The sequence below is a fragment of the Syngnathus typhle genome, linkage group LG12, assembly GCF_033458585.1.
Source record: "Syngnathus typhle isolate RoL2023-S1 ecotype Sweden linkage group LG12, RoL_Styp_1.0, whole genome shotgun sequence".
Classification (NCBI taxonomy): domain Eukaryota; kingdom Metazoa; phylum Chordata; class Actinopteri; order Syngnathiformes; family Syngnathidae; genus Syngnathus; species Syngnathus typhle.
In genome coordinates, this window is record NC_083749.1 from 7142952 (window position 1) to 7156424 (window position 13473).

The following is a 13473-nucleotide window of genomic DNA, read 5'->3' on the forward strand; positions in this document are numbered from 1 at the left end:
TGTTCCAATTTCCTCCCTCCTATGCAGCCTGCCGTACCATTCGTCTACCCTTTACGTGCTGTGATAGGTCATTAAAATAGTCTTGGAGCTGTGAAGTAAAGCACTGAATCATGTCTCCCCATTCCATCTGCTGGCATGCTTAATCTGGGGCGCAAGGGCTGGAGCACATATGGCCGCCGTTTAAGGTTTTATACGTATAACAACTGGCAGCCAATGGGATTCACTGAAAATGATTGCGATGACAGTGAGCTATAGATGTGCTGCCTTTGGTGCTTTCGTTGGCTCATAACTGCCAAGTACAATTGATGTTATACAACCAAAAGCCTCTCTGTGGAATTTGGCCAAATGTGTCTTGAAAGTCACAAAAAAATTGGAGTTTGATGTTAAATTGCGTCTGAGTTCAATTAATCATCAAAGGAATACATCGTTTCGGTTTTTGCTTTTTTTAAAAATAAAGAAATCTACTATGGAATATGATGACATCATTTTCCATACTCTTCAATAAATAGCAAAAGTTGTCACGTAGCAGCATAAGGAATTGGGAAGTGAGCGATGCTTTTCTCTGTGTTTTTCAATTAGCAAGAGAGCTTGCGTATCACATCTTGGATGGCTAAGCTTTCTCAAATGAATAATTTACATCGCCCAATATGGCCACTGGCTTGGCAGTCGCTGTACAGTAGCATCCAAGGGAGCAAATCAGGGGAAGTCATGGATGTATGAAAATGGTCATCTCACTCGGGGATAAAGTATGTATAAAAAAATAGTATAAAAGTAAGGGTATAGTATATAAAGTGTCTTCGATTTAAAAAAAAAAATGCTGGGGGAAGCAAATGGTTGAGTCTCAGGAGTACCTCAGGGCTCAATATTGAGCCTTTTGAAGTAGTGGCCATATGCTACCATGAGTCACGTTATGGTGGCTCAGCCTGTTTATTCATCATATAATATGACGAGGGGGGACAGACACCAGAAAAGTAAAGTGGAATTGTTGCCAAGTTGGCAACCTTGAGTATTTTGAATTTGACAAGTGGATATAATCTTTATCCCTTGAGTATTTTCATCAATCATTTGATCAAGACATTTGGTTTTAAATTGTGAAAAGGACAATTTTATTGTTGGATTTTTGGGAGTCTATTTTTTATTTTTGTATTTATTTTGTATTTTTTTCAATTACTGTTTATTTTTTTGCCTTTGCTTTATATATTCAGTTTCTTTTCACGCAGTGGTGGTCACAGCATGCCTTTTCCTTTGAATCTCTGTGGTCCTTTTATAATATTCTAATGGTGCTCTCTGCTGTGTATTTAATTAGTCACGTCCTTGTTCCACCACTAAAGCACAGACACCAAGGAGCATGTGTTAGTCAAATTATAATGCAGCGATGGTAAATAATGAGTTGGATGTGCTGTTTGTGGTTTATACATTTCAAAAAGCACAAAAACTGACATGAAGAAATCAATAATCGGTCGAGTAATCGATCAACTCGTAAAAATAGAAATAGCAGTCACTGAGTTTCCAACCTTGGTCGTCAGTGTTGATTGACAGTTGGTCAGCTGTAAACAAATCAGTACACAACTTCCTCGCCTGCTCCTTTTTGACTCCATCCAAGCAGGTATCGGAAGCTCGATGCATTATCCCACATCCGTATATTTATTTTTCTCTCACCATGTACGTGTGTCCTGTGAAGTATTATTGAGAGCTGGCCGTGTTGTAGAACTCTGGGTGACAACAGACCGCAGTGATAATTTCTTCCTCCATTGTTGTAAAGTTTGGACTCCAAAAGCACCTTTGCATCACGCTGTGTGTCACAGAGCCTATTGGCTACCGGGAAGCCATTTTGGATTGGAACTGAAGAACCATTGAACCTGCACACGCTGCGCAATACAACAAAATCATGAAAGCAGGAGTTCATGACACGCTGCGAGAGTATCTTCTATTCAGTATTATTTTAGAAATGGCAGTAAATCAAGTTTGGCGAACTCCAGTCAAAATGCATTCGTTGTTTTTTAGTTATAAACGTGCGACCTGGGAAAATGCGAAGCCTTTGAATAGCGAAACGGTAGTGATGGATTAGCATATTTTCGTTGAATGACACAAACTACGTAATGATATAAATTTGAGCTTAGAGAAACAGCAAAGCTCAGTTTTGTTTACTTCTGTGGAAATAAAAAATGCAGGTGGTCTGTGCCATTTCGCACATTCTCCCGGCAGATAATGCAATGGCGGCTTTTTACCTGAATGCCTAATCACGCTTAGACGTTTTAGTTCTTGAATATGCCAGGCACGAGCTATTGACTCAATGACAGTCCGTCTGCTTTAGCGCTTCAACGTGGCAGACTGCTGTAGAAAACCTGGCACTTTTATCCTCAGGCTTAAAGGTGCTCTGCCACAGAGTAACAGAGAGATTTCTCTATCTCTTGTTTCTTGACGTGCGTGTCGGCGGTCTCATGAGTACACGTCGCGAAAGCTCCCACGCAAATATTTTGTAAGCTCAATCTGTCAGATACATTTGTATGTTTTTTGCTCCTGTCGAAGAAGATTGTTGTCAGCTTAAGGAAAAAGTTCAGCAAATAGTGATGGTGAAAGCGTTAAACTTAGCAAAGAAGAAAAAAAAAAGGCCGATGTACTGCTTTAACCTTCTGTAACAAAAGCGGAACTGCAAATGTTTAGAATTCTTTGACATCTTGAATTATACAAGCTCAGAAAGTTTGCAGTTTTTTGGGGGTTGGTGAGGGATCATCTATTTGCTGAAAGATTCCCCTATTCACTACAACCATGATATTTGCTGACGCAATTGTTTTTGTTGTGTTGCATTCAGGGAATTTGCACGTTGGAAGGTGAGGAATACAGCGATCGAGAGGCGGGACCTGATCCGGAACCCCGTGCCGCTCATGCCCGAGTTCCAGCGCAGCGTCCGCCTGCTGGGCCGCAGACCGACCACGCAGCAGTTCATCCATACCATCATTAAGAAATATGGGACCCACATTCTCATCTCGGCCACGCTGGGAGGTAAAACGGCTTCACTGCTTTAGATAATAGTAGGAGGAGAAAACAAACCCCCCAAAACAACGTATTTTCCGCACTATAAAGCGCACCGGATTATAAGACGCACCTTTGATGAATGGCCCATTTTAAAACTTTGTCCATATATAAGGCGCACCGGATTATAAGGCCCATAGAATAAATAGCTCAACGTTGCTCAAATGTTAATGCCATCACAATATAGCAACACTAGCAATAGTAAAAACAATAACACTATATCAATAACTCAACGTTGCTCAAACGTTAATATCACAGAACACACAAGATAAACACGTAAAGCTTACTTTAAAAAGTTAGTCCTCATCCATGAATCCATATTGGTCCATGTATAAGGCGCACCGGATTATAAGGTGCACTGTCGGCTTTTGAGAAAATTGAAGGTTTTTAGGTGCGCCTTATAGTGCGGAAAATACGGTACCTTCAAAATATAACTTTCTACCAACTGATACAATATTGGACTGGATCGATTCCTATTCATTCATATTTTCGACTTCTTTTTACACCCTAACCATCCTAACATTGTTTTTTAACCTTGAGGCTTTTTTGTCTCAAGTTGCAGGTCAATACACTTGTTACAATTTGACTCTCGGGATTGCCCATTAAAGAAGACCGTTATAGAGGACAATAAAGGTGCTCAGCAGGCTAGTAATCAAGAAGAAGAGGCTAATTCTCCGCGTGACCACCAACACTTTTATGCTCTCAAGAGTCATTATACACCAGGGTAGGGAAGAAGTGAATTTTCACAGGAAACTTAAATTTCACTGGTCAACTGTAAAGAGTGCCATTAGTGGTTGGCCCATTTGAGTGTAATATGGAACCAAATAGAAAAAGAAGAACTACAGAATACATTGACATTCTTGGGTGCATATTTACTTAATGATCCTCACTTTTCTGGGCCTGTTCTATCAAGTCAAATGATGCTTTTGCTGCTGTCTATTTCTTCGGAGAGAGCTATTATCCTGTTCCATATCAAATTTGACATTTGCATTGTGCTCCATTGTGGCATTTTCCATCACATTTTACCTGCTGAATTTTGACTCCCAAACATTATTTTTGGTACACAGTTCAATTTTTTCATTTCTTCTTGATTACTTTGTTCTTTTCAAGCCTCAAGTCTGAAATGCAAGCAGGCTCCCAAAAAAAAACTGCAGGACAGCATAGGTTATTTTGACTTGTTGAAGAAGTGCCTTTTTATTCATTTATTTAACTTTTCAAAGGAGAAACTTTTTTGCAAGTTTTGCAATGCTGAATTGTCAGTGAAAGAAAGGTAGTTGCATAGGTTACATTATATTATTGTAGCACACGATGAATGAACGCTTCTAAAATGTCTCAAAGCAGGCGCCGCATTCATGTGTTATATCCCTCAGTAACTTTTTAAATGATATTGGGATGAATGAAGTCTCTTCATGGAACAAGTTAAGCAGTGTCAATATGAGGTAAACAGAAAACCAAGATTAAAAGCGTTCACATGAGCTTGGTCAAGGAACAAATTCAAATTTGAAAGTCAGGTACCACCGTTTAAGATGAATGTGAGTGTGCTTAAGATTTCTGGGCTAATACTCGTGAATTACTGAGTGTTTATCCTTCATTGGAACATTTGGACTTTATTTGACCCAAAGCAAAGGTTCAAGTAGGTGCGAATGCTTTAAAGTTGCCACAGAAAGACCGTGGTAGCTTTTGACGACTGCTTTGAGTGAGAGGGGAAGAACTAGAAATAATTTCAACATTTCAGACTCCCCAACAAAAACGTAAATTGACTGTCATAACTGACAAAACTATCAAACTATCCATGTAATTGCTCCTCACTTCTTTTGTATACACTTAGAGGCTGAGAACAGAAGCTCAAAAAGTACTTTATAGCGCTCATTTCATGTGCTCCAGCGCCCCACACAGTGTTTTTTTGGATAGCGAGGGATTTACTGCACAACTGGGCTGGTACATAAATGGTAGGGGCTGCTACTGCTATCAAATTTACCACGGAGGGCGGATCGGCTATTGTGCTAAAGCTGTTTCAGATACGTCATATTTCATCAAATAGCCACTGGCTCGGCAATCATTGTAGTTTTTGACTGCTCCCTTTTTGCTCTCAGCACTAAAACAATTATAACTCAGTTGTCACATTAAGATCTGATCCTGCTTCAATGCTGCTACTAACCAAAACAGTAGCACCTACCTGGAAAATCCGTTGTAATATATTGTGCAATCATTATACTATGAAATGAATGCATGTGTGCGACCACCTCAGCAAAATTGATGTCGCCATCTAGCCTACCGTATTTTCCGCACTATAAGGCGCACTGGATTATAAGGTGCACCTTCAACGAATGGCCCGTTTTAAAACTTTGTCCATATATAAGATATAGGCATTTGGTCCGCGGGCCAGACTTTGGACACGCCTGCTGTAGTGGCTCAGTATTGGTCCATATATAAGGTGCACCTGATTATAAGGCGCACTGTCGGCTTTTGAGAAAATTGGAGGATTTTAGGTGCGCCTTATAGTGCGGAAAATACGGTACATTATAATCTTCCATATGTCACCTACAGTATCATGCTGTTTACCCACCATCACATGTGATGCTGTACAACATGTTCCAGGTAGTTTTGGGAAGAAAAAAGGGGCACAATTGGACTACATTTTCTCCTGACTAAGGGTTGCTAGAGATAAAGGAGGAGGCATTTATCTGACAAGACGTGCAGTGGAACTTAAACGTAAATGATTGATTCAGAGCACCGAACCTGTTGAACAGAACGAGCGGGTTGTCAAGTAGATTACTCCTTTAGCGTCAACAAGCAGTGCAATATAGATTTCGGCTGAGGGGGAAGAGAGCGGGCGCGAGAGCTCATTCCGCTTCCCCCTCGTAAATGCACAACCTGTGATTGGATCCGAGGTGCTTTCGTTGCGACAGTCCTCTGTGCTCAGTGGCACGCTCACCGAAATGGTTTATTGAAATGACTCGGACGGGGTCGCGGGGGATTGTTTTGTGATGTGAAAGAGAATCTAGCAAAAGCGGCCGTGCTGCTACTTCTTGTCACATCACTCACCGCTTTCAAATCTTTGTGTTGTTCTGCTGTCCATTCAAAACATGGTTGAATATTTAGGATTGATTTGTATGACAACAATTCAAAGTGTTTTGTGAAAAAGTGTCATTTATGCTCCGGCATGTACAAACAGTGTTTTACACACTGTGTGTTGAATTAATGTTGAGCAATTAATCCAAGTAGATATTAATCCACTCAAATATGAAGAAGAAAAGTACAGAACCCATTGTTTTTGTGGTCGTTCTGTAATGCCTTAACATGCCACATGATATAACAAACCCTAGCTAATAGGAAAGTAATAATTGGTGTCAAAGAAGTATGATACATTTCAGCTCTGAGGCTAAGCTATTTGGATAATGTATCAAGCGGGAGTCAGGTTTAGCCTGGGTTGTTAAGGGGAGTTATAAAACAAACTATAAAGCATTCATCGAAAAAACTGTGTTCAAACTGCGTTTGTGTTCAAATTATATCTTCTCATGATATTGTTTATTTTCACCAACACTACATTAGTCTGGAGCAGGTTTCACTGGAATAATACATGTCTTATAGTTCAAGACTGACAGTTACAACAATGGACATTTTTTCAATTGAATCAGGAGGATTTTTTTATAACAAACTGCAGTGGTTGCCTGTTGCGAAGCACTTTTACGTTGTCCTAATTATACACTGAATTCTTTTTGCTCCCCTTTACCGTCTTCATAATCAATGTGCCTGTCATACTTAAAAGCATCTCTTTTGTGACTGAAGGGAAAAAAAACATCCTTTGGCTCCTGGGTGATTGCCATACATTGTATCGCCGTATAGTTTAATGCTTCTCCATAAAGTGATCCACACATGTAACATTAACACAGGATGGAGGACTCCATCCTTTCCATTACTGTAAAAGTCTACTTGTACTCTACACCCTTGTGGACATCACCGTAGATAGCATGCATACATTTGCAAAAATATGCAAGGAGTTACTTAGTGGGGGGCTTTCAAGGTGATACACTACATTGTTTTTTAAACAGCTTAAACAAAAGCGCATTAATGTGATTATGGGCAAGCGGGGTGGTCTGTAATAGAAATTTACTGCCAGAGTAGAGGCAATAACCACAAATATTTATGAAGCTTCACGCAACGCTAGCTTCCTAGAAAAATAACTTAAATGTGGGAATAATAATAGTGTGCAGCGGTGCCATTGAAGCGGGGCGCATACATGAGGATTTTTAACATCCAAAACAGATTTGTAAAATGTAAGAGATCATAAATGACAAGGAATAAATGTGGCTCAAGATTTTCAATACAGAGAAGACCTCCACTGCAAATTATGTGTCTCCTCTCCCTGGAAAATATAAAGAACTACGGAAGGAAGCAAGGCTTACTATTATTTTAATTTGAGGTAAATGACTTAACTGATTTAAGATATGATGAACCAGCAGCTCATTCCCACGAAAGTTGACCGAATTGGTAATGGTCAGTTAATATCAGCCTCTAATCATCTCTCTACAACACCTATTTTACGAGCAGATCCAGGTGGAATGATCCCCCCCGCAACAGTAGTTTTAAAATAATATTAAAGATTATAATAATAATAATGCATTCAATTAATTTCTTTCAACCATGACTGAGAGGGTTTGATGCATGCGTCATATTTGTGAATGAAATAAGATGACACCACCCACACATTGCCTGAAACAAATCCATCAAAATTGTATTACACCACCTGCGCCACAACTTAGACCTGTTTTCACCTGGTTTCACCTCACCCAAACACGCCAAACTAGAATTGCCCCAGTACGAAAATAAAGATGATTCATCTATATGCTGAACGCACCAGCGCGTGTCTACGAATAGGCCCCAAGGTAGGTCTTCATACTCAAAGGTCGGGAGTAGAGTAAAAAAAAAAAAAGGTCAGGTACCTCTGCTCTAAACATTTAACACTTGCTTAGGATAATCTTTTAGAAACATCCAATAATCGGGCCTTTGCCGACTGATTGTGAAAAGGAGAAAAAATTGTCGGTCTGCGTGCACTCCTTTTCAGTCATCTGGCTGGCCCCGAGGAGGGCGAGGTGATTTTGTACTCCAACCAGGCACCAGACTGCAAGTCCCGGTCACCACAAGTTAAGTGACCAATTCACATGCGTCGCTCAGGGACGATAAAGCGTTGGAGGGCACCGCGGATGTGAGCATGTGTGACACACTCCAGCCCGGCTGCGGGCGTTCGCATTTGCCTTTGTGCTGAACCGCAATCTTGGAAAGACAAGGTCACGTGAGCCCGTGGGATTGAATCGGGGCCGTTTGCTTGTTTGCTCCTCCGCTCGTCGGAATGAGATGTGGATAAACATGATGTTTTATAGAATGAGCAAAGCGCAAACCTTTTGAGAATGTGTCAACACACAAATGTATGACATGCAAATCACCAGCGATTGCCGCACGGCGGGTAAATATTTGGACGTGTTATGGCTCAGTGCAGTCACATTTCTCCCCCGCCCGTGTCTGAGGTGTTGTTGGTCTACTACGTTTTTCTTATTCAGTTAAATACACTCCTCTAAAAGCCATACTAAATTTTTGGAAGAACAAATGTTTATTTTTATATACCATGCAAATGTGTTGAATGGATTTTGCCTTTTTAAAACAATTCCCTTGGGCTTCTTTTGTGTGTGTTGCATGCAATGGTAAAAGCAACTACTGTATTTTCCGCGCTATAAGGCGCACCAGATTATAAGGCGCACCTTCAATGAATGGCCCATTTTAAAACTTTGTTCATATATAAAGCGCACCGCATTATAAGGCGCATAGAATAAATAACTCAACGTTGCTCAAACGTTAATGCAATCACAATATAGTAACACCTGAAATAGTGAAAACAATAACAATATATCAATAACGCAACGTTGCTCAACACGCAAAATAAACACGTAATATTTACTTTAATAAGTTAGTCCTCACCCATGAATCCATATTGGTCCATATATAAGGCGCACCGGATTATAAGGCGCACTGTCGGCTTTTGAGAAAATTTGAGGTTCTTACGTGTGCCTTATTGTGCGGAAAATACGGTAACCACCCTTTATAAGAAATATTTCAACTAGCACTGGATCATTAACTGTCACACGCATCATATCCTATAACGGCTAATAGTAAAATGTCGAATGCTTGTCTATGTCTTTAAGTGTAAAAAGAAGCTAACAGAATAAAAATCAAATATTACTCACCCTGTCATTAGTCCCTGACAGAATATATCCAGAACAGCACCGCTGCCTAGCGGCATTTTATAGATACTGCTACTGATATTAAGTTTTTCACGTTGTTACCTCTACATCCCCCATGATGAAAAAAACCCCCGCAAGAACAGTTTGACATCATTTCCTCTTTGCTCAAAGCTCTGTCCCAGCAGGACATACACTCTTCCTCAGCTCAATGTTCGGTCACACTCCAGGAATGCTAACAGCTGATTCTGAACCAGTGCAAATTGTGTGTGACCATGCTCATTTTTAGACAGTAGAAGAAAAACACTGAGGTCAAACCACCCAAATAAAACATAAAAAGCTCAACATATCACTCTGTGGGAATAAATCACTTTTTGGCCTTTTCTACTGTGCAGGATTGGTAGTTTTTGCCTCATCTGGGCTTCACAGCCATCCATTAGAGAAGTAGCATTCTCAAAATGCTTTGTTGCAGTTATAATTAACACGTGTGACTGTGTTTATTGATAAATGTGTTAGTTTGTGTAAGCAATGTGTAATGCAGTTACAGGGGTGTTGTTATTATTGCTACTTTTGGCATTAACTTATCATGACTTCTGTTCAAAAATTCAGAGCGTATTTCAAATGTGCCATTTGGTTATTCAGAATGCACATAAAATACACGAAACGAATGATAACGTGTGACCTTATTTCAACTGTCTGAAACTGCCTTCTCGTTAGAGGTAAGAAACCTACCTTGTTAAATATTTGCGGGAGTTTCAGTGAGACAACAACAAGACTGCTCATTAGGGGCCTTTGGCTACATTCTGGTCGACAGCCTGCAATACTGACAAAGTAGCAACAGCCTGTAAGAACAAGGTCACATTCGTTATACTTCCTTTCATTGTGTGCAGTTTTTTTTTCTTTATCAATGAGATGGCAAATTGGTAACGTTTACGCGAGATGAAATTGCTTTTTCATAATGGCAGTGAGATTCACCTAACCTTGGATTAGTTTTAAAGAAGAAGAATGTGATTATTGTCCCGATTGTGCCAGCATAAACAGAAGCTTGTGATGCAATGATGATGTCAAAACGCAAGTCTCAGACACTACATGCTCCTAACGCCCAGTTCGTTTCAAGTGATTAGAACATCATAGGAACGGTACAGTCCTGTGTTCCGTTTACTTGCTATTTCTGTCCCTAGCACATGTATCTAAGACCTTCCTTTGTTTTCACAGAAGTAATTCAATCGCAACAGAGTAAATCGAGAGTATTTTTGTGCCATTGTGTAGATCCCAACCGGGGATTGAAGCAGTAGTTTGGAGTTTTTTCCTGAAAAAGTGGGGCATCTGCTTTCTCCGGTTATTAATTTATTAATTTATTAATTTATTAATTTATTAATTTATTAATTTATTAATTTATTAATTTATTAATTTATTAATTTATTAATTTATTAATTTATTAATTTATTTTCTCCTTTTTTTAATAATAGATACACTCCAGCTCTATAGAGAATGGATGGATGACTCTTTTCCATGTTTTCTTTTTAATGCCAAAGCTCGCATGGCACGTCTACAAACTGGATACTGTACAAGAAATTAATTGGCGTCGCTTGAACCATGTCATGTAAAAAAAAAATGCACATACTTGGTAATAACCGATGTTATATATTCCCTTGTAGGGGAGGAGGCGCTGACGATGTACCTGGCCAAAAACAAGCTGGACAGGAAGCTCGCCAATGCCACTCAAAATGTGGAAGCCCTCCACCAGCTGGCCTCCTCCTACTTCATCGACCGTGATGGCACAATGAGGAAGCTGCATGAGATCCAGATCTCTACCAATGCTATCAAGGTTGGCTGGTCATGAATAATCACTACAGAATTTCATCAACAATCTGTCGATCACAATAGTAGTCACCCACAGGCACTGGTAGCCTTTATGGATCACATGGGTAACCAAAGAAATCTTACTTAGGAATGATACATTGTGATTTTTTTACAGCGATCATTCTTGACTTGGAGAAATGTATAAATATTAAATATTACGTATTGATATTTCCCACCTTATACAATCATTGCTGACAATATTGAGAAATCATAAACAGCATCCGTCTCTTCACATAGATCTCATCAGCATAAATAATTGACAACAATTCACAATAATTTAATTTAATTTATTTTTGTGTTTGGCATAGATCTTATTAGCATAAATAATTAATAACAATTCACCATAATTTAAATACATTTATTTTTGTGTTTGGCAAATTGATAGCTCTTCACATTAATCACAACCAAAATAGTACTTCTCGGTTTGCTTGGTGACAGCTGAACTAGAGAATGCACTAAACAATCGATGCAGAACCATTCTAACCCAACGTTTAAATCTTTATTACTGTCCTCAACACTTAATAACAACAAGAGAACACACTCCATCTATTGTCTGCAATAATAACCTGATGATTAAATGACAGTTAGTGTCTAAGAATAGAATACAATCCATCGACTACAATGAAAGCTCTACGCGGAATGGATCACTAGTAACCAGTATTGTTATCATCAATGCAGTTACTGGTGTTCTCGTGTTTCCATATGAAACGACTAGCATGATCACTCAATCTCAAGACAGGAAGGGAGCAAATAACACCTTGTAATTTATTACACCAGCCTGAACCATATCACGCTTCACATGCATCACGCATTTTTTACAGGTTGAAGCTCAGGCCTATAATACAATGCATGCGGCTCTATGCTGAATAAATAATACTGCCCAGGGCCCTCAGAACAACAGTCCGGCTCTCTCCAATGACCTTGCCGGCACGTACATTAGTTATTCATTCTTTACTATTTGGAAAAGCAATACCTTGAGTATTAAAGTTTCTCGTGTCACTGCAGTAGGATGAATTATTCTAGGAGGGTTGCGTCCCGTGTTTCTTTGACCACAATCAGTCGGCAATTTTTTCTTCATTTTTACTTAATTCACCATGTACAAATTTACTTTTATTAAAAATCTGTCCAAGATATGACCTAAAACAATAATTACTTCGAGGTAGGGAGGAATCACCAGCAAACACTTTTTTTTTTGTCAAGCGCAAACAATCAAGTGTCAGATGGGATTCCATGTGATTACATGACCTCATACAAGAGCTGAACAATAAGCTGTTTATTTCAAGCCCTGGCGCTTCAAATTATTTAAACTTATTTGGCTTTCTAAAATCTCACAATCCCGCAATTCTTAGATGGAATGAAAGTAGAAATAGACCGAGCGCTAGAGAAAATGAAATGTCGCACTCCTTGATACTTGTGATCGGCCTCTGCGAATGTAAATCACTTGGAATTTTTCAATCACCAACGCTGGGCTAAATGAGATGCTGCTGAACACAAAAAATAAACATCGGCTTGAAATCCCTCTTTCCTGTTCCAAATGGTAAAGGCTTCATAATGCTAGATGACCGCTTTCACTTCTGATGACAGATGGTGTTTGTGTATATAAAAATATACCGTGTGACTGTAAGGCGCACCTTCAATGAATGGCCCATTTTAAAACGTTGTCCTTATATAAGGCGCACCGGACTATAAGGCGCACCAATGCATCATGTCAGATTTTTAATCTAGATCAAATCATTCTCCATTTTATCTTTTTTATTTCAACTTCAGACGCAACAAATGACGTCATAATCACAAAATAATGATCCATAGTCTTTTTGATTCATGATTCATAGTCTTCAGCGGGGCACTTATGATTGATTTCATGACACAATGCTTCGGGCCAGTTTAAATTTAGGAATTTGGTCCATATATAAGGCGCACCGGACTATAAGGCCCACTGTCGGCTTTTGAGAAAATTTTATGTTTTTAGCTGCGCCTTATAGTCCGGAAAATACGGTATATATTTAAATTATGTTGGAAAAAGCAGATTTTTATCATCATACAAGTGTACAATATTTAAAATTATGTTTTAGTTTGCTTGTTTGGAACTTATTTCCAGAGTAGCAGATTGTACTAGCTTCACAATTTTGTTTTTTTCTCTATTCGTTCAAATTTAGGCATGATGTCCTAATTTTTCGTGCATCCAATTTTTAGGTGATTAGCCTGACTAAAACTGATTTCTGGGGATATATTTTGTCTTACACTTTGTTGTCTTAATTTCCCAGTAGTAAAACCTCTGTACATTTGCACTACATGTTTTGCCCCTTGGCAATCTTCACTTTTGTACCCTGCGGACAAAGTTGCT

At 39.2% G+C, this 13473-nt stretch overlaps 1 protein-coding gene across 1 annotated transcript in view; it reads left to right on the forward strand.

Annotated features, from left to right (window-relative positions):
* The window catches only part of brinp1 (bone morphogenetic protein/retinoic acid inducible neural-specific 1), a 79777-nt gene that overhangs the window by 34829 nt on the left and 31475 nt on the right, over positions 1-13473 (forward strand). The window contains exons 3-4 of the mRNA XM_061294082.1: positions 2813-3003; positions 10925-11094. Of these exons, the coding sequence (XP_061150066.1) occupies positions 2813-3003; positions 10925-11094 (361 nt within the window). The remainder of the gene's footprint in view (positions 1-2812; positions 3004-10924; positions 11095-13473) is intronic.